Below are 25,538 nucleotides of genomic sequence, written 5' to 3' on the forward strand. Positions count from 1 at the left end.
TTGAATTCATTCATTTCCTTTATTTATATGTAGGAAAGACAATAAAAGAATATATACGCTAGTATATGCCAGAGATTCAATCCCGTGCCAGAAAACGTCCCCTCCAGCAGACTTGCTGCTTGCATCACCCATAGCAATGTCTGTGCTTTGTCTTGTCCTCCACAGCAAAAAAAAAAAAAAATGCTCCCCCCAACCCCTCCCAATAGGATTAGGCCCCGCACCCAGGACCTAAGGCACAAGTTTGCCACTGGAGCTAGAGGAAATCTACTACAGGCGCAAGTAAGGAGCAGGTAGGGACGATGGATGGGTGGGGAGCAGCCGGGGAGGGAGCCACAATCCTATAGATGCACTGCCCAAGGCTTGGGCTGGCTCCTGCCACCGAGATCAGTCCCTGTCCCATTTTTGATTTATATAAAGCATTGGTTTACGTACTAGGTATTTATGTTGGGTGCATACAGTGTATTTGGTGGAGTTACTCTTTGTAAATCAGGATATTGAAGAAAGGGATAGTGGTTGCAGGGGTCTCTATCTTTCTTTGTCCCAAAGGGAAGCCCAGTTTTCAAGCCATGAAATGCCAGGTGAACCGAGCCTAAAGACACATCTGGACAAGCAGCTGGGAACCTTGGAGTGCCATGTACACTAACAACATCCAGAGGTCACCAGTAACTAAAGAGGAGCTTGAGTGGCCTCTTCTCAGCCTTTTTCCACCTCTAAAGGTTTGTCCAGGTGGTCTTTTAGAACCACATTATTGAAAAAAAAAATGGTGAAGAGGTTCCCCCAAAATTCACTGCCATGGGAATGGCTGCAGGTGGGATGTGCACGAGCAGCCCCCATCCCCAGGCCATCACTGGACCCTTCCCCATCCCCACCCCGTGCCCTCCCCAGGCTGGTGGCAGCAGGCAAGACACGGCGGCGCTGAAGCACAAGGGCACTTCTCCGAGCTGTCTGCAGGCGCTGAGCTGCAAGGCTTCGTTTAAGGCGTTAAGACCGAGTGCATAGGAAGCAGGACGACCCTCCGGGTGCCAGCAACGCAGTCTCCAAGTCAGCCCCTGAGTCCTTTTCCATCGCGACGTTCCCCAAATCCTCCTCTGAGATGCTCGCTGCCAGCATGGCGAGGAAGAGGAGCCTCTGGCTTTGGATTGGCCCCGTGGATGTTTGATGTTCTGATTTCACCCAGCTGCTAGAAGACAAGTCCGTGAAAGGAGCCAGATCCACCTCCGCCCGCTGCAGGGCTGCATCCCCCCGAGGAGCTGTCATCGTCCTTGTCCCTGTCAAAGTCCCTCCACCACAGCGGGGATTTCGGCAAGGCAGAGATGTAGGCGGCTCGGTTCCTCGCCTCTTTTTCCTGCTCCTGGGAGAAAGAGGAGAAATAACACAAAGATATCGACATTATCTGCAGCTAAAGGGATCCCACCTTCCCTTAGGAGTTAGTCAGCAGCCTCTTTGGGCAGCCTCCTCCAAATTAAGCTGGGGTTACCAGGCCACGTCCTCATCTCTAGAACTTGGTAGGGGAGATGCATCGAAGTGTTGGGTCTCTCCAGCCATATGGGTGATCAGAAAACAGCCCTTCAATGTGCACCTCGCAAGGGTAAAGGGCCCTTGAATTTCCCTGTGACTCCCAAATTTCACCTCATACTCCTACACTGCTGTTTGGAAATATCTGAACTTTGCTGGTGAATGAAATCTGCTCTGGAGATAATTCCAGTGCAGATTTATCCTTAAGACTTGACCCTACTGCTGCCCAGGGGGTGGAAATTTGCCCCACAAGCTGGCCAGCCACAGATCAGGCCCTGCAGCAAGCGGCAAGGGGACATCTTACCTGCAGGTAGAGAATGTTGTCTTTGGAGATGGCTTCCATCAAGTCCTTATTGAGGGAGGGTTCCCCATGCAGGTGGCCGGCCTCGGCCGCAGCCTCGTGCAGTGGGCAGCTCTGCGTGCCCGGCCGCTGCCTGTAGAAGAGCACGTAGGCAGTGTCCTTGGGGAAGAAGGAGGTTACGTTGCTGACCGATTCGAAGGAGGAGAAGGAAACCCTGGTGTCGTTGAAGAGGTACCACTGGATTTCAAAGTCCAACTGCTTGTCAGAAGCCGGTTTCGGAGCCCCGTCCCGCAGCTGCCCATGGGGCACGGCGTCAGTGCACTCCCTGGAGTAGCAGTAGTAGTGTCCGCTCTCGGAGGAGATGCCCGAATGCACCACCACGCTGCAGAGGTCATACACGACGGACACGAAACTGCTCCCCGGGCCACCTCTGCCCTTCCCGTGTCGCCAAACATCCTCGTTTTCCTCCGAGGAGACGAGGACTGGTAGCTTGAGCACCACGGGGATGGAGACATTGTCCAGGATCTTCTTCCTCTTCATGGTCCGCGGGTCGAAGGAGAAGCGCAGCAGCGTGAGGATGAGGTAGTGCGGCCCCTCCGTCAGCTCCGCCACCTTCTCGGCGTCCTGCAAGGAAGCACATTTCTCACAGTGGTATTTGTTCTCCGCCGTCAGTCTCTCCGGGGACAGGAAATAGTTGATTAAATCCGGGACGGATCGGGAGTCCTTGGGAGCGGACGCCTGCTCCCCAGAAGCCAATATTGGGTCTTTGGTTGATTCTGCTCCAACAGCGTCGCGGCTTAAGGGATCTGATGGTTCTCCAGCCTCCTGAAAACCCAATGTTTCCACTGGCACCGGCTGAGCTGGGTGGTCTCCAGACACATGGGGCTTCCTTCGGACCCAAGGAGACCCCATTACCTGGTTTAGGTTTTCAGGAGGCTCAATAAACTGCGGGCCAATTTCTTCCACGGGTAGAACAGAGGCACTCCCAGGCCCGTGTATGTGCCTGTCCGGCGGGGGGAAAGCCAACGACAGGTCTGTGAAGGCTTCTTCTCGGGAGGAGACATTGAGACACTTCAAGCAGCGGATCTTTGTCATCATTTTACCCCCAAACATCTTCTCAATCAATGTCTTGTTTAAGTAATGATGCTCCACGGCCTGAGACATCAAGCTGGACTCTTTGAGTTTCTGGTAGATCCTCTTCCCGGTTTTTTCTTCTTCGTGTAATCTTTGGCAGGGGAAAAAAAGTCTGCATTATACACCAGTACAACACCAAGAACTGGTTTCTAAAGTATGGTTTCTGTTATTCAGTCGTGGGGGTTAATTTGGGTTAGCCTGCCTGTGCACAGGGGTCTGCTGCAGGAGGAAGGTGGGGGTGGGCAATGGGCCATTGACCCCACTCCTAGGGGCATCACCAGGACACCAGGATTTGGGATTTCTAGGTGAGAAAAAGGCAAAAAATCAACATTTTAAAGAGGAGGCTTGTCAAGCAAACAGCTCTCCTCTGAACATGGTGCAATTCCAGAAATTTTCAAGCTGGCCTCATTGCTGACCTCACCGCCAGGAGGGCACAAGCAAGACACCCCAGACTGGTCTCACCATCCTTCACCCCAAGCCTTTACTCTTTGAGTTCCTCCAGCTCTCAGCCACTTCCCCTCCTTCCCCGTGGGTCAGCATTAAATAACACGCCGGGTCTGGGGAAACCTGTTGCTGCTGGGCTCCGAAATCAGGGTGTTTGCCACGTACCGATCCAGCAGGTACTTGAGATACTCCGAGCAGTCCTGCTGAGCACCAGGAGTAAACCAGGGTGGCCAGGAGGCGGAGAGGAAGCTCTCGGGTGAGATGGCAGGTCGCTGGCACCAAGAGAGAAAAACATGTTTAAGCCATGAGGTCTGGATTCCCACTTCATAGCAGGGAAGGCTTGCATGGTTTGCTGCAAGCCAGGACTGGAAGGATTAATATCAGCCCTACTGAACCTCCCTTTTTGCTATTGTTATTAGAACAGGAGCTTCCAAATGCTCACTTTTACCTATATATTTTTATATATATTTCTATGAAATATCCACGCATTTACTTCATTCAGTTTTACAATGGTTTGTTTTCCTGACCCAGAGACTTCTACTTAATTCAGCCTGAATTTAATTTGATCATCAACTTAATTTGATCACGATCTCTCTCACCGAATCCATTCCTTAAAAAAAAAAAATAATCCACTGAACTTCCACCCATCATTCTGATCACTGCAGGCAGGTAATCTGCATAATCAGTGATAATGTAATTGGCACCACCAGGAAGCTGCTGCCTAATCAACACGGGGAAAGACTCATCATTGGCAAAGAAGTGACGTTAAGTACTGCCAAAAAAAAAGAAAAATAACCTGTATGATGATAGGAAATTACTAAGATATTATTATCTACAAGCTACCTAACAAGCAGCTATGTTACTGGATTTACACATCACAGGCACCCTAACTTGCCCTGAAAAACAGGCCCTTCTTTGGCCAAATTTAACAGGTTCTCTATATTTTTCCCCCAAAGTGATCGGTAATGGCATAATACCACAGTACAACAAGCCAACTCATAGCTTGGAAAATGGGGAGGCCCATATGAATGGGTTCACATCAAAGGAAAATTCAGAACTGTGTCTTTTTAGGGACAGGCAGATGCATCTTCAAGAGAGGACCTACATACGACCTATCTGGAGTCACCCACGTTAAATTTCAGATTTGTCAAGAAAGCATTCATAATTAATTTGTTTTGGGGTTATAACTTTTTAATTTTCCTCAAATGCAGAAGACTCAAAACATCTGGAATCCACAGGTTTGTTGTTGCTGGTATTGTGTGGTTTTTTTTTCTGTCCAAACTGTTTTTAAGGCAATTTCTATTGATTGACTGCACTTTGCCATGAAGCAAGGGGACAAGCAAACTGCTCCAGTCTTCTTTGCTGCACAGCAAGAAACAGAAACTGCTGCTTTACACCAACAGGCTTTTCAGCTGGCCACATATGTAAGCTATTACCAAATGGATTTCATTGTCAAAACTATTAGTGATTGCATCAGTCAAACCCAGGAAGGCCAGAGGCTGAAGAAAGGCAGCCTGGTGTGAACACAGCTTGCTTGCATGGGTGAGAGGAGCTTGAGACTTGCTTGCCTCCTCCACCCCCAAAATTAGCCTCTTTCACGTAAACAAAATTCGTCCCGTTATAAAAATCCACCAAGATCCACAATTCCTTATCAGCACATTGGAGTCGGCAGGAAGCAACTTGGAGACGAGCCTTTCCGCAGCCGACAGTCCAAACAAATAACTAGAACATGAAATAATTACCTGACTGTGCTCCAAAAATGCAAAGAGCCACTGGAGCTTTGTCATCAGGGGCTGGGAGTTGCCCTCGGTTAAATTCAACACCGAATGCCGAAAGCTGCAAAAGAAAACCAGAGAGGCAAAACAAGATGGAAAATCAGCATGGAAAGCATAACGCCTGTGTGATGAGCAACCCCAGAGCAGTCTTGAATGGAAGCAAGGGAGCAAAAACTCACTCAGAAGCCATGAAAAGAGACTGTATGATGCTATTCATGTAGCAGGTGTTTCCCAAGTTAATTAAGCCAATCTTTCCCGTCTCCGATTTGGATGCCAGGCGTGGGTAGAAGCAGGCTAGCTCATTCTTCTGGGAGGTCCAAGCATTTTGTCCCAAGAGATGTTTAATCCTGTCTTCATTTGGAATTGGAAGAGCCTTGGAAAAAGAGATGGGTGTCATGAATCCTTGCCTTTCTATGTGAAGAATTACTAAAGGGCAACTGCAAAACTCCTCTGCTGGAGGTGTCCACGGCACAACTCATTTCCCTGCTCTTCACCTGAACATGCATTAATGCAAGGAATTGTTTAGCTGCTAGTATTAGTACTTTAGAGGCACTCAAGTCTAAATCTATGGCTAAAACCCACAGCCATGACAAGGACTTCTGCAGATCCACCATAAGAGAAGTCTCTACTCCCAAAACACAGCCAGCTTGCCTACATGGGGTTCAAACTCGGAATTTTAGGTTGTTTCTTCTGCCACAACTGGAGGTGTTGAAGTTTGGGCATCCCTACCAGTAGGACAGTCGCTCAGCACTGCACTGCAAACTGAGATGTCATATCCATAAGCAATGCAGAAAAAAACAGCCAAGAAGTACACATCTTACTTTAATTGCTTCCAAGACTGGTTCGTAGAGATCTGGAAATCCTGAGAAGCGGAAGAACATGCAGTGGATGAGCTCAGCCAGCTGCTCCAGGGAGCTGGTGGCAGAGTTGGAGTCCTCCTTCTTCAGAGAAGCCACCAGCCTGGGGATGTGAGGGAGCAGCTGGAAAACAAAAAAAAAATATAAAATAAAAGTTTGCCATGCTGTATTTTCCATTCTTAGTGCAGATCAGCACCTGCTCAAACACGTACCCATGCTGGAAAGGAATGTTTTATGTTAAGCACCAAGTGCAGGGATTCAAACCTGTAAAATAGGTGAATTAACCTCCAAGAGGTGTTATCTCATGTGCTATATTTTATTTCATACTGCATAAACTAAATTGGATGGGTGGATGGGCAGTGACAGGCACGTAAAGAGCACGTTCGTTATTTTGCTTTCATCTAGAGGCTCTTACAATGAGCACACAGACCCAAACACAAAGATACATTGCTCACGGGCACCCTCTGCCGACCCCACAGCTGCACAGAGCCTCGCTAACCTGTTCCCAGCCCTGCCGATGTGCCAGTCAGGCATCGTTTTTCATATTTCTGTTTTACGTGATTTTACCCCCAGAATGATCCTGGTTTAGTGGCTCAGAATCCACAGTTCAACCTTTAGCTTCAACCTTGAGTCCCTTCTTCACTCTTCTTCCTCTCTTCTCCCTCTCTTTTTCTTCCTCCTCAAAATATTGGGGATTTTAACTGCTTCCTTTCAACTGGAAAGCTTTGGTGGGGGAAACAAATGAATCCCAGAACCTTTACACATCGATATTTTGATGTCATCTGAGCAATTCTCAAAACTCTTCCAAGGTGCCAGGGCAAACAGAAAGAGATAAGAAGCATGACAGGCTTATGCCTTGTTGTTTTGTTGGGTTTGGGGTTTTTGTTTTTTAAATAGGGGAGGAAATTTGTGCTCACTGGGCTGCAGATGGAAACTTCAGGCCAATAGCAACCGATGGCTTTTGGAGTCTTTCAAATTTTGGACGCCCAATCGAAGACAACCCGTTGGAACGTCTATTTTTAGAAACTGAGGAGTTTCTCAAGAAATCAGGCTCGTTTAAAACGGCTGCAGCTGAGGAACAAGAAAACATCAGTTGAAAATGTTGGCTGGCTTTGCTTTTTTCCAACCTTATCTGTTTATTCCGTGAACTTTAGGTGAAAAGCCAAAAGTAAGGGCTTTAATGCAAAAGTATGAAATCAAGCATTAATAGCAGTAAATTTCCATTAGCTCTTTTATCAGTTCAATCGCTGCAGGCATGCCTTTGCTCTCAGCCCCACTTTTTAATTACAGCATTCTGGGGGCAGCACTGGTGGGAAGCAGAGCTGTGCCTTAGTGTCAACAGGCAAAAAGCACCACCCTGGAAATGGAAAGCAACTTTCAGAAACTTTCTTAGGAAACAGCAAGAGCTGTTTGGGATTATATTTGCTGCTACTTGAGCTTTCCAAAATCCTCTCAATCCAAAGTCTTCTCCTAATGCATCCCAAAGTCAGAGTGGCAACATCCACAACACCTCAACTGGAAGGATGGGATCAAATGTGGGGCCCTATCTTCTAAACCTGCCCACGAAACCCCATCCTGGGTCAGCATAGCCCTGCCCAAATCCCTTCCCAGGCCACCTCTCAAAGCTCCCTTTCCTTCTCCAATGCAATAATGCAGTTTGGTGGTGACCCAGACCAAGCTGGGCAATACCAACCATCAGGACTTCATTATATATATTAATATATTACTTGTTCTCCAGAGGGTGAGCAACCTCCAGCAGGGACAAGCTGCAAGTTGGCGGGCTGAATTTACATCACAAGGCAAAAACTAGCAGAGGAGGGAGATATTCAGCCCCATGGGCTCCCTCCCAGCTGTGGCGATGCACTCAGCCAAGGGCTGGACGCATCCTTACCAAGTGAAACGCTTCGTGGGAGTGCTGGAAGCTCAGCAGCATGTACTGCAGGACGGACAACGCTCCCTCTCTCACGATGGGATACAGCAACTTGGAGAAGACCTGGTGGGGAGAAAAAAAAAAAAGCAAATGAGAAGGCAGACTGGTATCATGACACGAGTGAGAAGGACCCAGCAGGAAAGGGAGGTACTGAGCATCTAGCACACCTCCAGAGTCATCTCCTGTCCAGAAGACATCCTCAGAGCACCCTAAAAATACCATCTGGGTTATAATCACTCATTCAGGCCTGTGCAGTGCCTGGCACACTGAGGTGTAGAGCTCTGGGTGATCCTAATAGCCACAACATACCTCCAGATCTCCTGATAGATGAGGCCACCCGAGCACAAAGGGATGCTAGATTTTCTAAAATGTGCCTCTTCTGTTTTATGGTTGTATTTGGAACCTTATCACCTATCTTTCAGGCAAAGAGATAGAAAGCAGAGCTCTTGCAGAGCCTCTCAGCACTTTCAAAGGCTAAGCAATGATATTTATCTCATTCTACAGAAAATGGCAATGGTCTCTACCCCTTTCAGACCATACTCCTGAGAGTTTCCAAGAATCACACAGCATTTTAAGGGCAGCGTCCCTTTTATATGCATCAACAGTGTAAAAATAAATAAATAAAAATAAGGAAGTGTTGGAGATACTCAGCTACCTTCTCACTGCTTGATGCACATGGGGAATCACAGGGACAAATGCAACCACAGATAATGTTCTGGTGCAGATAATTATGGTATTGGTAACTTCTGTGGTGACTTGCACTGGAGACTCAACCAGGTATTATTTTACAAAGGAGGAAATAGCAGGACCACAGCATGGAAAGTGTTGGAAAATGGGGGTAGGGCTGTATCTGTGCTGGTAAATCAAATAAAGCCAGGACACAGGCTTTAAAATTGACCTACAAGTACGTGACCTGTTAACCTGCTCACTGGTGTGGTGGACCAGCACTGATCCAGGCACAGTTAAAGGACAGCATTTCATGTTCCCAAGGACAAGCTGTAGAAGAACGTTTTGTTTTGGGAAGGAAAGTCCTTTGTTTATTATATTTCATAACCCTTAAGATATCAGTACCTCTGTAAACCAAGCCCTAAAAAACTTCAGGTTGAGGTCTCAGTTGCTGCCACACCCAAAATCCTTTGGCAAGGAGTAGTCCCACAGCTGGGAAAAGGAATCCCAGTGTCCAGCTCCCTTTAACAAGGAGCTAGGCACACAAACGGGTATTTCTGGTGAACATCATTCCTAGTTGCCCACCACCCTACAATATATTGCAGTAATGCAGCATCTACAGAACATGCAGCAGGCTCAGTGCTCCCTTCAAAACCCTTTGGGACAGCATAATCTTTTCTACACATCTTAAGTCATATCTCATCTTTATTCAAGCAAAAGGCAAGATCTCCCGGATGCAAGGAAAAGCTTTTCCAAATGCCCACTGACCTTCTCGATCTTTGAAAGAGTAACTTCAATCAAGATGCTGAACTTCTTCACCGCAGCCAAACCCTTCAGCAGAGCAATAATCCACTTGTCTATGTTCTTTCCCAGGGGCCAGGACACCCAGTCGATCATCCTGAAATGAAATCCAAACTCTGACAGTAAACAACGGATATATTGTGAAAGCCCAGCTCCACTCGGGGTTAAATCTCTTCCAAGTTCCTGTCCATTCAACGGGTTGGCCAAGTAAGAGAGAGGTTCCACATCAGACATTTCGAATCATGTAATAGTTTGGGCTGGAAGGGATCTTGCAGACCATCCATTTCCAACCCCCTGCCACAAGGGGTTCATCACAGCATCCATCCCATTACTCAAAGCACAACAGAGCCTGAAGCTGAATTGCAGTAATGGCATCAGCATCCTGTGGCTCATCAGAGAATCTGTCCCAAATCCATAGAAAAAAGTGGGGATTTCTACCATTAACTTAAATCAACTCGAGTTCAAGTTTCTAACACCAGTCTGGTGCCCTATAGACCACAGCATTTCTTTGTGTATTCTCAAATATATCCTTCAGAGGAGGCCCTAGAAGGTCAGTTCTGTTTTTAAAAGTAGTGGATATCTGCGTGAGGTCTTCACTGAGGTCTTCTCGTTGCTGCTGTTAGAGAACTAATGATACTGGTATGAAAAAATACCCAGATTTGGATCTTTATCTTCTCTGGATAGTAAACATTCATTCCCCAAATCACATTAAAGAAAGAAAATACTGGCAACCTTAATAGAAACCAGATATTCCTGAAGGTCACAGCTAACAACTTTCTTCTATAGCCACTCAGCCAACGAGATGCCATGTTTCTGCAACTAACGCTTCACAGGAGAGTCACTCGTAACAAAATAACCTCAGACTGAGTGATGACAGGTTGTTTAAATAATTACTTAAATTAGGCATTAAAAAAAAAAAGCTTAAATTAAATGTTAAACAGAACTGCAGGGTAGCCAAGGCTTAGGATCTCCAAAGGTCAAACTTTGCTAATCATTTCAGGATCGTTGATTTGAAGATATCCCAGGTCTTCACAATCTCCCACCTCAGCCCAGCTTTCTTACCCAATCAGCTCCTTTTGTTTATAAGCTTACGTCTTGTGCAAGATATATAAAAGCAACTGTGGATAAATAACCACATAAGGCAAAGAGCAAGCCCACAAGGAACTGGGAGGAAAAAAAAAATAAAAGAACAGTTTGAAGAACAGAATATGTTGGGATGTTGAGAAATAACAAAAATCAAGCCAAGCTGGATAATAAAACAAATACCAGAAAAGCTTCTGCAGACATTTGCATCAGAGTAGAATAAGGAAAGACACGCAATCGCTGTACAGGGAGGATGTGATGGTGATTAAAGATATGATACAGCCTCCAGATTTGACTTCCAAACTAAACACATCCTCTGCCTCTGTTTTGACGGAGAGGAAGGAATTGATCAGGGTGACAGAGAGGAGGCAGATAGAAGATATGAGAATGGAAACAGGAGCAATGACAGCCAATGCGAAAGAGGAACGAAGAGCTCATATGCTCCGAGGGGGGGCAGTGATGTTCATCAAGTAAAATTGAACTCTGGTGAGTTTAATGACCCTATTAACACTGGCATGGTGCTTTCTGTGGGAATAATAGGAGGAGAGTTCCTATAATGAAGACAGGCAATAAGGGGGTGACTAAAAAGAAGGGGTAGCAAGCCACAGGGGTTTATCATAGATGACAAGGTATGACTTGTCAGGATATCTGATTTTCTAGTCAAACGTCACAAGCAGATCATATCTGGCTGGGTATCTGAGCGGATACAGGACCTGACGGTGTTGGTACAAACATCCTGAAGGCAGCTGTGAAACTTGGGATGATGCAAAGCTGGGAGGCATCATCAAAACAAGAAGAGGATCCTGAGGAAGACCTTGATGACTACAGATGCAGAACCAGGATGAAATACTTTCATTCAAAGCACATGCAAGGCATGTGGGGAGCAAATAACAAGAAACAGCTCCTGTGTGATGAGAATTGATCTGCCTGAAGAAGACCAGCAGGGCACCAGGTGGCTGTGAGTTCCCAGTGTAACACTAGCCATGGAAAAGGCCAGCACCTGCTGCAGTGTAGGAGAAAAAGACCCTTTCCAAAGCAAAACCATCACCTCCTAAGCCATCATTTAAGGCCACGATGCACCTCGTCAGGAACACAGTGCACAAACCTCTCCATCCACGTCCAAGACCGATGAACTGAAGTGGGAGCAGGTGGTGAAAATGCCTCTTAAGATGGTCAGGAAAATGAAGAACCTCTCCTGCAAGAAAAGCTTGAAATAAGCTGGCTAGTTCAGCACAGCCACTGGAAAGCAGAGAGGGGATGGGGCTGTTGTCTGTGCATACATTGACACAATAAACACCAGGGAGGGAAAAGAGGTATTGCAGCTATTGATGCTGGCATAAAATCAAAAGAACTATGAGAAAGCAGGAAATGAATAGAGGCTGGCTATCAGAAGAGAGCTCTGAACCATTAAAGCAGTCAAATGGTGGGGCAGCTATGAAAGAAAGCAGTGGGAGCAAAAGCCCTTCCTGCTTTGAAGACCGTGGCTGGACGTTCGTGAAAGGGATCTGTAGCATCAGTGCATAAAAAGCAGGGAGAAGAATTCAGGGATCCAAATGCCTCCCTTCATCTATCTTCTTTTACACTGAAATAAAACAACCTTGTCTGCAATAAGCTTTTTTTTTTTTAACCAACATTAATGGCCAACTTACAATCCTGCCCCACCTGCTGCTTGTATTGCTGCAGTAGGAACAAATTCCACTTTAAATTCACACTGCAGTTCCCACATTGTAAGATCCACAAACATTTTGCAAGCCGGGCCCCTCATTTGCCAAAAGGAGCCATTGATGTGGCCTGCCCAGCTTTGAAAAGCTCAAATCCTGATTTCCAGAGATAACAAGCGCTTGCATCTCGGTGTGACAGCAGGCACTCTCCGCAGCCGGAGCTGGGCTCTTTGAAACAGATACACCCTAAGAAAAAAAAATAAAAAGAAAAGTAAAAAATCAGTATTTCTGGATGCACATCAATAGAGTTTATCTGAAAAGAGACAAACTCTGAAAGAGAAACTAAGAGATTGTGGTGTACGCTTACACCAGCAGGTGCCAGGCTTGCTGTTTTTACTGCTCTTTGCTCTTTCAATGCTTGATCAAAAGCTCTGCCCCACATCCATTTTTTTTCCCCCTGCCCTGCACTCCCAAACCCAAAGTTTGGAGGAAGACTTTGCCAGGGATCCCAAGCTGAAAGACCCTTTTGACTTCTTTGATTCCCTAAGCGTGCAGCACGCTCATCAAAAGGCCAACAGTCACGCAGTTTTCTGGGGCATCCGTCTGCTATAAACGCTCTGCCAAAACTTCTGCACTTCTCCTAAGTGAGCTTAATTACATTTTGCAGGCCCTGCTTAATGTTTGGCTCAGTCTGAGTAATCATTTACTCACCCTTCTGCGTGACAAAGAATTTTTTTAAGGCATGATGCAATCGCTTTTGCAACTGCTATATTTAGGCACTGGCGTTCGCGGAGGATTTATCGCCTGGAGCTCACAGCAGCATCTGGGAATAGGATCCCAGAAGGAGAAAAAGATGGAGAAGAGGCTTAAGAACTGAACTGATAACTTCTTGTTGTTGTTGTCTTGGGTTTTTCTTGCCCCTGAGGAAAGCATGACCCTCCCCAACAAGTCAAAGTGAAGGGATCTCTTTCTTCAGGCAGAAGGTTCCCATCAGGAATAATGTGGGTTTCTGTTCTGTAACTTACCTGAGGGAGAAGGGAGAAATCCTTTAAGAGAGAGGGGAAAAAAAAAAGATTTTTTTCAGTGAGATCAAGTCACCCCAGCTCCCTTGGGTTAAATCTGAGTGCTCCTGCATGTGAACATCACCCATTTAAATGAAGACCTCTGAGGAAGATGCGGGTTAGAGATAATCCTAGGAAAAGCAGGAGCAAGGTACGGGGACATAGAGGAGCTGTAGGACTTGGACATGGCTGTGCAAGGAAGATCTGGTGATGCCAGAGAGGATCCTGGCTCTGCAAAGACCAAGTCTGGCACGTCAGGCAGAATTTCACCCGCTACTGCTTCATCATGCCTTGATGTCTCCGTTTGCTCTGCCTGCACTGACGTCAGGGATAAGCATGGCACAGCACCAAGATCCAGACCAGCAGCACCGCAGCCGTCTGGTGAAGGTCGGGGTGGGCTTGTTGAAACAGCTGGACATTAAAAAATGCCTGCGAGGTTTTTAGCTGTGGCTGGTGGTTTAGGGTGATGTCCTTGAAATTCTTTAAAGGAGATTTGGGGAAGAAATGGCCCTTTACATCTTCTGGAAAAAAAAAATAATCCATTCTTTTCAAGATACCTTATGCTGGGTATCCCATAACACAGCTTATTTCTGAGAAAAAAGAAACCAAATCAAACCAGACAAATACAATAATAATTATAACAATCAGTCTTTATGATAATATAATAATAAAAACCAGTCTTTATTCTAGTTCTTTGGGCCCTCAGAGCTGGAAGGAAGGATTCAGAAATTCCCCTTTTATCCCCACACCTCACAAGACATCAGCTAAAATGGCCTTTGCTCCAGTCCTGGAGTAAAACCCCACAGAGGAGCCGAGAGAAGCTTTGGGGCAGGTTTTTGTCCAGACCAAGAACATTCACTCCTGCATTCCCTAATTCTCCTACCTGCCAATGGCCATCATCATTTGCACGTCGCTGATGCTGTCGTCGTTGGTGAGGTTCCTGATAACACCGTCCATCAGCTCCAGAGGCACAAACTGAACCACGCTGGCCAAGGCGTTGGACGGAGCTTCCTGCTCCTCTGCAAGACAGGAACGAGCACGAGCAGGGAAGATGTTAGTCCCCGGGGAAAACAGGCACGTGAGGTCAGTTCTCAGCTCTAAAAGCCAGAAAATTCCTCCCTAGGTAAATGCAGCTGGCATAAACAGGCCATGAGGAGTCCACGCGTAGCTGTGCTAGGAGGACAATCCCCCAAACCCCAAAATATTGAGGTTGGGTCGCAGCAGATGGGCTGTTGCATGCAGTCATATCCAGCCCAAAAGGATCACAGACACTAAAACATTATTGCCTGGGTCCCAAAGTCCCTCTGTGTGCTCTCTTTATGTTAATTACTGCAAATAATTGCAATGGGGTATGACTGCAGGTTTGCCTGCCTGGAGCACGTTTCAAAAGATGAGGTTTTGATATAGGGGATATTGAAATGTTCATCTCCTTATGGGCTCAGGAATAGCTGGGACAGGAGCTCACCTGCCTACAGCCTGACATTTCATGGCACTGGGATCTCCAAAAATCTTCTGAGCCTCTCTGTATTAATCTAAAGGCCCCAGAAGATGGATCAATATCTTCTGTCCTACCTTAAGACCTCTGTCCAGAGAGACAGGTGGGCTTCCTACCTCTAGGTTGGTGAGGAGTTAAGTCCTTAGCTCTGCTCTTACTTTCTGCTAAGGAGCAGGCTGAGGGCTTCATCGATTGAGAGTGACATTTCTGAAAGGTTTCAGGTCCCACTCTGACCTGCTGCAGATAAGATGCTTTCCATCAAGCCCAGCTGATGCTGAAAAGTACTGAACACACAAGACTGTGCTGCATGTATTTCAGCCCAGTTAACAATTCCTGCGTACAGACTCTGTGAGGTTTCAGGATAAATTATTTTCTTAGCTTAAAGTAACAGTTAGGGACACTTATTTGTTATATTTCAGTCATGGTTGCATTTCTGGAGTGGGTGGGAACCAAGAAAACCACCAAGCGCTTTTGTTCCTCATCAAAGCCAATCCCTACATTTGCACCCCTTATTTTTTTATTTTTTTTAATCATTACCTGTCGAAGAAATGATAGTGAACAGCTCCTTCAACGAGGGCAGGATGGCTGAGGTCTGAGTCCTCCAGATCCTCTGCAGGAGACCGCTCACCTTGTTCACATGCTCCAAAAACTCCATGATGTCCTCTTCCCCCTCGGAGACGCACTGGAACTGCCCGATGCATCGGATCAGCTGCTGACAAAACAAGACCTGGTGCTTGCCCGTGGGGATGCACTGAGGATGTTGGCTTAAGAGTTTGCTGATCTTGGCGCACTGCTTGGGGCCGGGCCTCTCGCAGACTTTCCGGAGCACCTCGATCCTCAGCAAGCTGAAAATGCTGTTTGCTGACGGGCTTTCCAAGACGAACTGCAGCCCTAACTGGATATAATCGAGGACGTAATGACTTCTCTTCCCCAGGGGGCCGTAGCCCTCCTGGAGGAGACTCAGGAGGAAGCGGACGTTGAAGAACTCCTCAAATTCCTCCGGGTGGTAGTGGCCGTAGACCTCCAAAACCTCCTTCCCGATCTCTCTTTTATACTTGGTGTCCCCCACGAGATAAAGCTTGGTGCACAGCTCCAGCATGGACCAGCACTGCTCGCTGTCCATGGGCTGCTTCGATGCCTCAATGACGCGCCTCACAAGGCCTTGCTTCACGTTGTTGGGGTAGGAGGACATCACCACGGCTTCCAGTATCTTATCCATCCCTGCTCCCAGCTGCTGAAAGAAGGAACAGAGCAGCAGGTTAGTTCAGGGAAGATCCGTCGAGCTTTTAGGACCAGAAACAGAGCTTGGAAGCCATCTGGGACACTACAAAGATGATAACCCTTGTGACTTTTTCATGGTGGTGTTCTGAGGGATGAGGAGAAGTTTCCACTCTGGTGATGCTTGATTGAGACAAAAGTCCCAAAGCCAGAATAAATACACAAAAAACACAGAACTTCTTCGGACTAGTCACATACTTGAGCATTTTTATCTTGTAAATAACCAACTACAACCTTACACTTGACCCTAGGAAAGGATGAGCTCCCTCTCCTCGAGGGGTGCAGCAGCTCAGGGTAGTGCCCCACATTTCCCTAAATCCACCCAGCTCTCAGCAGAGGGAGTGGTGAGGTCCTGGCTGCCCCCCAGGACCTGCCGCATTTGTTTGCTGGACCAAATTGAGAGGGGAGAGAAACTGCAGAGTCAGGCAAAGCTTCCTATTCGTCTCAGCCCGAATTCACCAGCCATAAAGCATTAGAAAGCACTGAAAAAGCCCCCGGGGCTTCCCCTGGAAGACAGCTCTCCAGGCACCATCCTGGTCCTTTCTGTCCCCTGTGTGTTCACTGTTCAGCTGACCTTGTGGTGGAGGATCCATCACCAGCAAAGGATTTCACAATACAATATTAAACCTGTATTAAAGCTACATTCCAGATGCATTGTACTATATAAAAATAAACACTACAGTCTTCAAACTACACTCAGACAACATTCAAGTGGCAAAGTTTAGGAGTTAGGAGTGGGTAATTCAGCCCCAGCACAGCTCCAGATGCTTTCAGGGATATTATTTAAAGGATCTCATATTAACTCTATTTATTTATTTTTTTTCCAGGGCCTTCTTGGAGAATGAATCAGGGTTTGCAGTGAAGGAGACTGTTGCCTGTAAGAGCACCGCCTCATTTGTTGCAGAAATTGGAAATGTGTCATCAACAACCCAGAGAACTGCAGGAGAGGGGGGGAGAGCTTTGCCACTGGGCAGCCAAACACTGCTCTGGAGATCTGGTGCCTGGTCCTCTTCTGTTAAATACTAAAAAAAATTAAAAAATAAATTAAAAAAAAAAAAAGAGAGAGAGAGAATAAATATTCAAAGAATCAGGAATCTGTCATAAGAAGTGGGAGAACTTCAACATTTTTTAGCACTTCATATTCCAGGCAGTAACTCATAGAAAAGTTGGGAGGATCGGCTCATTCCTGCTTGCAAAAGAGAACTGAGTTCCTGGAGCACAGGAAGATGCTGGAGGAGGTCAAAGTGTTAATTATTAATCTGAAAAGCTGCTCTGAGGTTCCATCTGGTGTGCAGCTCACACGAAACAGAAAGTACACAGCTTTGCAGTGAAAAAGGAAAAAATCCCATAAAGTGGTGAAACTGTTCTGTGCCCCTCGTGCACGACTGGCAGGAGCAACCTGGGGAAAATCAAAGGGTCAGGAGGGAGGTTTGTGGTCCAACCCTTGCACAAAGCTGAAATTAAACCAATTTGCTCAGGGCTTTCTCCATCCAGGTCTTAAAAACATGCTAGGATGGAGATCACACAACCACCCTGAGCAACTTGCCCCAGTTTTTAACTAGCTCACAGTGGGAAGTTTTTCTTTATTTCCAGTTGAAAACTCGTGTTTTGATTTATGCCTGGTTTTTCTCTCATTCTCCTGCCATGCACTGCTGCGAAAAGCCTGGCTTCATCTCCCAGATAACCTCCTGGGAGGCACTGGGCAGCTGCTATCAGCCAGTGCCCAGCTTTCACCAGGGGGTTGGTACAGCCCAGCTGAGTCCATGCTGGATGAGTCCATCCAGAGATGAATCTGTACCAAATGCAGAACTTTGCATTTGTCATTGCTGAATTCCACGAGGTTCTCATCAGCCCTGGCCAGCCCTGGTCCGCCTACATGGCAGCCCTGCCATCAAGCAAACCTCCTTTGTGTGCCCAGACACAGCTTTTAAAAGGCTGTGCCCAGTGATTTTCCCAAAGACAGGCTGACAAAGGTAGTTTCTGAGACCATCCTTGATTTTTGGAGATGTGCTGGAGGGGGAGCTGTACTTTAGAAGAGGGAGGAATGTCTTCCTACCTCATCTTTGTCACACAGATGCTCAGACTTAGGAAAGTGTCCTGCAAACACTCTGCCTTCTTCCTGATAGATCAACGAGCACGGATGGTATTTGGTAGCACAAACTGCATCCACAAACACAGGGCAGTGCTTTCTCCCATACCTCCTCAAAATAATAAATAAATAAATAAATATAGAGATAAATAAGTAGATAGATAAATAAATAAATAAATGAAAAGGATGCTGTAAAGGACAGCAGCTCTGGCTCCAGACCTAAATGCCACCTAAAGCCACAAAGAAAATGAAGTATTTCCAGGCTTGCAACAGGCTTTGTTTGCAGAGAGCATCATCGGCCAGCTTATTTTCACTCCCTCAACTGAGTAAACTGCAAACAAAAAAATAACAAAAAAAAAAAACTGAGCTCAGGATGAAAAGTCACCTTGGGCTTTACTTGGGTCTAATCTTCATATTCTGTAATGCTCTGAGGTATCCTCTTAATATATTTCTCTCCTGACTGTGTTTTTTTTTCTTTAATTGGGACTCATTTCACTTGAAGTCTCTCCAATTACTTCTAAATCAATTCATTCCCCCATCTCTGCCAGCAGCAGATTTCCAGTAAAGGCTCCTCAGTACTTTTTGCAGAATGCAGTATTGGTTCCTGCACCCACACCATAAAAAGCTGGGAAAACATAGACCTGAGATTTACCTTACCTTCAGGAAATCTTGGTAATAAATTTAACACATTTCCTACGATGGCATCCGGACTGTTTCATGCTATGTAACTTGATAAATACCACTAGGGGAGGGAAAAAATCCCACTGTCCAAATGTAGGCTGATAAATAATGTGACTTCCTTCTTACTTAAAAAGAAGACAAAATTGTGATCTACTTCCCTAACTGCTCTGGAGGTCTGGAAGTACAGAATCAAGAGTCACCTTTTATTGTCCTTAACTCCTGCTCAAGTGGTTCCTTTTATGCCAGCCAAGACATTACTGTTATTCTTCCTTCATCCTCCAGGCAGTCGGGCAATTAGGGCTCGATCCTGCAGGCTGCTGAGCTGCTGCAGGGCGGAGGTGAGTGCTCACAGCACCTTCCTAGAGCACAGCATACTGCACAACAGTATTCTCTGAAATTTCTAAAAAATTTGCTGTGACTTATTGTCCAAACAAAAAGAAGCAGCCCCTGCTGTCACACACCTCTCTAGGTCTGTTTTCCAGGAACATCAAAGCAATTTGCAGTCCTGATATTTTCTTTTTTTTTCCTTTCTTTTTTCTTTTCTTTTCTTTTTTTCTCTTCTTTTCTTTTCTTTTCTTTCAGAATAAATATCTCCTTAATTCATAAGCAATGGGAATATTTTTGGTCCAAAGTACCTGCACATCCATCCATCTGAGGAGGGCAAACAGCCTATAACACATCAGTGTGGTATAACACATCCAATAGATGCAGCCTCACCAGCAGGTATCGAGCAAGCACAAGCAATCATTATCACTTCCCTATGACTTTTTTTTTTCTAAAATGCTAAAAAAACTTCTGCAAATAACCATAAAGAAATTGCAACTGACCTACAGAATGGTAAATCATCAAATAAAGGCCGTCATCACTGCTGCCACATCCCCTACTCTTCTCTCCCTGTGATCTATTGCAGTTTACACAATCAGTTATACTCTTAATTTAGCTGGGATCTAGCTATTTTGGCTAAATCACCTGAATTAATTGGAGTGATGTGATGCCAGCTCTGTGATCTTCCGTGCATACCTCAAGCACTCACAATGACTTAATGCTGCGGTTTCTTCCTCAAGTCCCCTCAGCGACACAATTGCTGCTTCCCTCTTTATTTCTTTCCTAATTATTTGTCATCCTGCTGTTCATTAATATCTAAAGCCTCAGGCTGCCTTATTTATTATTCGCACTGTAATAATGCCTGGAGGCTTCGGCTGAAACAGTGCCCGCTGTTCTGCAAGCCATGGGTATCTGTAGGGATATGCACAGAGGAGCACATATCGCCTTCATGAGACAAGGCTGTTGCAGCAATATAACAGAAACTCAGAGCTAATAACTTCCCCCCAAAATGCAGCTAAATAGCCCTTTAGAAACCAAAGAGAGACTCTACCCATCTGCAGTCGTAGCAGGGAAAGATTGCCAGCATGGAAGGCTGGCCAAAATTTTCGCCTGTAATTACAATCTGCCTCCTCTAATCCACCTCCCCTTTTCGAGGAGATAACATATTCCTCGCTTCCTGTCCCAAACTGTTTTCCAGTGACAGATTGCACTCGTGTTGCGTGTCTCCTACTCACTACAGCTAATTAATTTGGGCTCTTAAAGCTCTATCATGCTTTCCTGCCCTCTGGTGTATTTGATCCAAAGCACCCTGAGCGCTTGTGGGGCTCCTCACCCTACAGCTGGTGGAGCCACAGGCAGGTCCCCTAAAAAGTAACTAGCTAAAGTGCATGTGTGCAACCAGCCTAAATTTACCAGATAGCAGGCTGTATCTTTACTAAATTCTGTTGATGTTTCTAAAATTTGTTGTTTTTTCTCCTAAGAAGCCAGAGCTGGGGGTGGTGGGCCTGGGGAAGAGAAGGCCCAGGGGAGAGCTGCCAGCGCCTGCAGGGGGGGCAGGAAAGCTGGGGAGGGACTCTTGGTCAGGGCTGGGGGGACAGGACGAGGGGCACCGGCTGGAGCCTGGCAGGGGGGAGGCTTCAGGAAGAAATTGGGAAGAAATTCTGCCCTCTGAGGGCGCTGAGGGCCTGGCCCAGGCTGCCCAGAGGAGCTGAAGGCGGCTGCCTCAGCCAGGCCGCTCTCTGATCTCCAGTGCTGCTCCTTCGGTCCCTTTGCTGCACACAAACCCCAAAGCCTCTTCTCTTGCTTTATGTTTCTCGCTGTTAGGCACTCAGTCATCAGACAAAACTAAAAAAACAAAAAAAGGCTTTGGCTAGATGTCAAAGCGATGAGTGCAGTAATGCCAAATAAAGCCCAAGGCCCTGACATTTCATCCTCTCTCTGTCTCCAGACTCCTCCCAGCTCCATTCCTCCCCTCCAGACAAGAGATACACGCACAGCTCTAACCCATGTCAGCATCCTTCTCCAATAAAGCCTCTCAAAAGCACTGCTAGCGTGTTATCAGCCATCACCTCCAGCTGTGGCTGCAGAAACTGAGGCACAAGGGATTACATTTCCCTCTCCCATTGCCCCCAGATTCAGTAGCAAAGGCACAGGAACTGGGACTTGGACCACCACTGACAGACCGCTGGCTTTATGGCTAAGCCCAGCACCAACCACAGACAAAATTTCCTCCTCCCAAAGCCTTCTGCTTTCCTCCCTAGCTCTCAGCCAGGGCTGCATTTCTCCTGTGTGATACCAGGAGTGCCTGGCTCCTGCCCTGACCTTCAGACCAACGTCCTTTCTATTATCATCCCCGGGGACTGTAAATACATCTACTCCGGAAGGCTTTTTTGGAGGTATTTATAGAATAAACACCACTCTCCTTCCTTCACATTGCTGCCTGCTTTTATCTGTGTAGAGAAATAAAAGCCCTGGAGATCGTCCAAGCGAAAACCACATCTCCTCCACCAAAACACACCGGACCGAGCGCTGGCTGGGATTTATCAGCCCCTGCCTTACTGCTTGGAGATACAGAGACCTCCAGTTTTCAGGAAAAAGGGGACATGTCCCTCATTTTAGACCTCAGTTTCCCTGCAGCCCCCATGTATTTGGCTGTGCCTCTGCTAATCCAGAAACCAGGAAGGCCAATTGAGATCGTGGCAAACAGAGACCGTGGCAAACTTCACCGCCCCTGTCACAAAATGTGCTCTGAATCTTTTAGGGCCTGTGGGATGGGAACATCCCAGGCTGTTCCACTCCCCAGGTTGGTTTCCCTGGGTGAAAGCCTGGACACAATTTGTACCAGCTCCTTGTGGCGAGCTGCTGCCTCACAAAGGAAGGTTTGCAGAGCTCTGCAGGCACCAGGGGAATGCACACAGACACACACACACACACAGCATCGTTATGGGTTCCCCACCTGCATCCTGAGCATCCCCTTTGCATCCCAACCTTCATCCCAGCCATGCCTGCTGCACCCATTCCCCCAAAAATCCCTCCCTCTGGGCAGGCCTCCCTTTAGGTATCCCAGTTCCCGAGCACCCCTCCTGCACCCAGACCCCCCCAAGCACCCCAAGCTCCCTCCTGCAGCCTGAGCCCTGAACACTCTTCCTATACCCTGAACCCCAAACCCCATTAATCCCAGTTCCCTCCCTCATCCCAGTCCCTAAGCATCCCTCTCTCTGAGCATCCCGGCCTCCAAACATCCCTCCGAGAATCCTTGCTGTATCCTGAAGCCCTGAGCACCCCAGCCCCTGAGCATCCCTCCCTCTGAGCATCCCAAGCCCTGAGCATCCCTCTCTGTGAGCCCCAAGCCCCAAACGCCTCTCCCGCATCCCTCCCTCTGAGCATCCCTCCTGCATCCCTTCCCCGGAGCATCCCAAGCATCTCTCCAACTCCCAAATACCAAACCCGCATCCCGACCCCCAAACACCCCTCCTTTGAGAATCCATCCTATACCCTGAAACCCCGAGCACCCCAACCTCCGAGCACCCTCTGAGCAGCCCGATCCCCTAATACCAACCCTGCACCCCAACCCCTGAGAATCCCTCCTGCGTCCTGACCCCCAAATTCCCTCTCTCCAGTATCCCTCCTGTATCCTGAAGCCCCAAACATCCCAAACATCCCAAACATTGCATCCCGAGCATCCCTCCAGCATCCCTTCCCCGGAGCATCCCAAACACCCCTCTCTGAGCATCCCTCCCTCGGAGCAGCCCTTCCCAAGAGCATCCCTCACCCTGCGCATCCTTCCAGCATCCCTCCACCCTTTTACACCCCAAGCCACCCCCCAGCACCCCATCCCCTGACCTCCCCCCGTCCTCCTGCCCCCCGTTACCTCCCCCCCGGAGCCGTGCCGAGCCGTGCCAACCCGCTTCGCTCCTCTTTAGGGCAAAAAACCCGCAGCCCTGCGGGCAGCTCCGGGGGCAGGGCGAAGGGAAGGCGACGAAACTACAAATCCCAGCTCTGGCAGCACCGGGAGAGCCGGGCTCGCCGCCCCTTTGCTTCCTCCTCCTCCTCCTCCTCCTCCTCCTGCGGCGCCCGGGCGGGGACGGGGCTCGGCGGGGCCGCAGGTGGGTGCGGGGACAGCAGGGGGGGCTTTTTGGGGGAGCCACCCCATAAGGGGGGAGAGGGATGGCTTGGGGTCACCCCCTTCCCATCCCACCGCCAGCTGGGGAAACTGAGGCACGGGTGGGATTTGGGGAGGGGGGTGCTGCTCGCTGGGCCAGAGGGGCCAGAGGGAGAAGGGCTTTGGGATGCGGGGAGGATTTGGTGGATTTATTCCTATTATTAAATTATAATTATTATAATTATTATTATTATTAGGATGATTTTAGCATTTCATTCTGCTGTAGCGAATTCCCGGCTGTGCAGGGAGGAGCCAGCCCCTCTCAGCATGGCGCAGCACCACCCGGCAAACTTTGTCCTCCCCCCATTTCCCCAATCCCATTTTTCTGCAATTCACGGGTTTTTCAGCACTTTGGGGGACGAAGCTGGCTCTGAGGGCGGCCGGCTTGGATCCTGTCCCCTACCACATTCATCCCACCTCCTCTTCACCCAGAGCTGCACTCTGCTTAACTTCAGCATCTGCAGATGCAGCATTTTGGGGTCGCCTCCATCCCCCAGCAAGCGGCACCAGCCTGGACCCGCTGCCAGGAGATGCTCCAGACCCCAAAGAAGGGAGGTCCTGGCCTTGGAAGGGATGGAGGAGCACGCCAGCGAGTTGGGGATGTTAGGAAAGTCGTGTTCATCCTTCCCCGTGTATTGCTGTGTTTAACGCAGCGTGATTAGAAAATAAACCTCGAGTCACGGGTGAGCTTTTCCTCGAGGCTATAGGGGATGTTTCCTCGAGGCTATAGGGGAAGGGTGAGGTGGCGTTTCCTGCACGGTGCCTGCCGGGAGCTGGAGTCCCTGCCGCAGCTCTCCGCGTCTTGCGGAGGCTGGCAGAGCTCCCTGTGCTCGGCCCGGTGGCCAGAACGATGTGGGATTGATTTCCATCCTAAAGCGACGGGAAAACATGGGGTTCCCTCTGTAGGATCACAGTAAATAAGCACGTAGTGTGTAGAAGGTGTGTTGCAAACATTTAACCTGCTGGAGCTGAGCATCCACTGAGATCAGTGCGTGCATCAGTGGTACCCTAGAGGAAGGTTAAGCCTCTCCTTGTAACACATTTTATCCCAAATCCTTCCTTAAACCCAGCTCTCACATGCTGCCTGCTGGCTGCTGGGGGCTGCCTCTCACTTGGGAAGCCACGAACCAAGTTTTCCTTTTATTTTTCTTTTCTAAGCCCTTCTTATTTTGTTTTCACTTTCCCTTGGTCATTCTTCGTTATGGCTTTTCTCCAAGCTGTCACCATAGGGTGACTCCTGGACGTCAAAGTGCCTTTTCTCTAGCCCCCATAACACAAATTCCTAGCTGAGGGTCTTGCTTTCCCCTCCTTTTTACTCCAAATCCATCTGGCCCCTCCGGGCTTCCCGCAGCGCATTACCTGGCCGGCCTCGTGCGGCGTTTCTGCAGCCACTGCGGCTCTCTTGGGCAATACCCAAAAGCCAGGGAGGTTTTTTTTAGGCTGGCTTTTCTTCCCGATACTTATCAGAAACAGTCCCCATCTTGCTTTCATCTTATTGCCCCTTAGGTTTTCTTCCTAAATAATTCATCTCTAATTTTTGCTGCGTGTGTGCCTTGCTGCTCGTCGCTACTCCGCAGCTTTTTCTTAACCAAGCTGGGTTTTTCGCTGCCTTAAAGACGGCTTTCCAAAGTTTCAGCCACGAAGGGATGTTTTATGGGTTGGGTACGGAAGGGTACACTAAAATTAATCAGCGAGGCATCTATAGAAAATTAAAATTAAAATGCCCTCCTCCCACATCACATCGCCCTCTGCTGCTCTGCGTTTAATTCATTTCCCTAACGAGATCCTCTGCACGATGCTCTGAGCAGCCTGTTAACCCCGTCTTACCTGCTGCCTCCCCAAAATCCCCCCAAAAGAGTCTTTTTCTTTCCCTGTAAAGGAAAACCTGTGTCCGTAAGCAATTCCTGCTGCTTTTATTTTCTCATTCCCAACAAATACTTGTGCTTTGGTTCACTTCTGAGGGAAACCAAGGCATCGCTACGCCTTTTCCCAAATAAAAACTTCATTTTGTTTTCTCATCTGCTTAGCACCTCTTGTATCTTTTCTCTGCCCTGCCACTATTTCTAGCTTCAGCCACGCTACTTTTATCTTTATTCTGTTAATGCAGAGCCAGTTTTCTCCAAATATTTAATGAGATTGTGAAAGAGAACCAGACGTTCGATCCCTCGGGTTTCATCAACTCGCTGGTTTGGGGTAGATTATTTTTAACTGGAAAGATCAATTTTTATCTGAATCAGGAAGCAGAAAACTCATATTAAAAATGGCTTTTCCTGTGCTTTTA

The 25,538-nt window shown here is 47.7% G+C and overlaps 3 protein-coding genes across 5 annotated transcripts in view; 2 read left to right on the forward strand and 1 right to left on the reverse strand.

Annotated features, from left to right (window-relative positions):
• USP35 (ubiquitin specific peptidase 35) lies at positions 1 to 23,133 on the reverse strand. 3 transcript variants are annotated; one of them, XM_072032889.1, is made up of 11 exons: positions 22,967 to 23,133; positions 15,261 to 15,954; positions 14,112 to 14,247; positions 9,391 to 9,520; positions 7,918 to 8,019; positions 5,991 to 6,149; positions 5,349 to 5,542; positions 5,137 to 5,230; positions 3,560 to 3,666; positions 1,820 to 3,041; positions 1 to 1,351 (listed from the first exon to the last, which is right to left on the reverse strand). In XM_072032889.1, the coding sequence occupies exons 2-11, from the start codon at positions 15,940 to 15,942 to the stop codon at positions 1,181 to 1,183; spliced, it is 2,997 nt and encodes a 998-aa protein (XP_071888990.1). In that variant the 5' UTR covers positions 15,943 to 15,954; positions 22,967 to 23,133; the 3' UTR covers positions 1 to 1,180. The 3 variants fall into 3 exon arrangements, with proteins under 3 accessions (XP_071888990.1, XP_027322553.3, XP_071888991.1); XM_027466752.3 differs by having other exon boundaries at positions 15,261 to 15,957; XM_072032890.1 differs by lacking the exon at positions 22,967 to 23,133 and adding an exon at positions 18,058 to 18,198 and having other exon boundaries at positions 15,261 to 15,957.
• The window catches only part of KCTD21 (potassium channel tetramerization domain containing 21), an 11,758-nt gene continuing 9,284 nt past the window's right edge, over positions 23,065 to 25,538 (forward strand). Inside the window, exon 1 of the mRNA XM_027466796.3 lies at positions 23,065 to 23,201. The gene's annotated coding sequence lies outside the window, so the exon portion shown is untranslated. The remainder of the gene's footprint in view (positions 23,202 to 25,538) is intronic.
• Positions 23,138 to 25,538, forward strand: part of ALG8 (ALG8 alpha-1,3-glucosyltransferase) — a 24,484-nt gene continuing 22,083 nt past the window's right edge. The window contains exon 1 of the mRNA XM_072032891.1: positions 23,138 to 23,201. The gene's annotated coding sequence lies outside the window, so the exon portion shown is untranslated. The remainder of the gene's footprint in view (positions 23,202 to 25,538) is intronic.

The sequence above is a fragment of the Anas platyrhynchos genome, chromosome 1 (assembly GCF_047663525.1).
Source record: "Anas platyrhynchos isolate ZD024472 breed Pekin duck chromosome 1, IASCAAS_PekinDuck_T2T, whole genome shotgun sequence".
NCBI classification, from domain to species: Eukaryota; Metazoa; Chordata; class Aves; order Anseriformes; family Anatidae; genus Anas; species Anas platyrhynchos.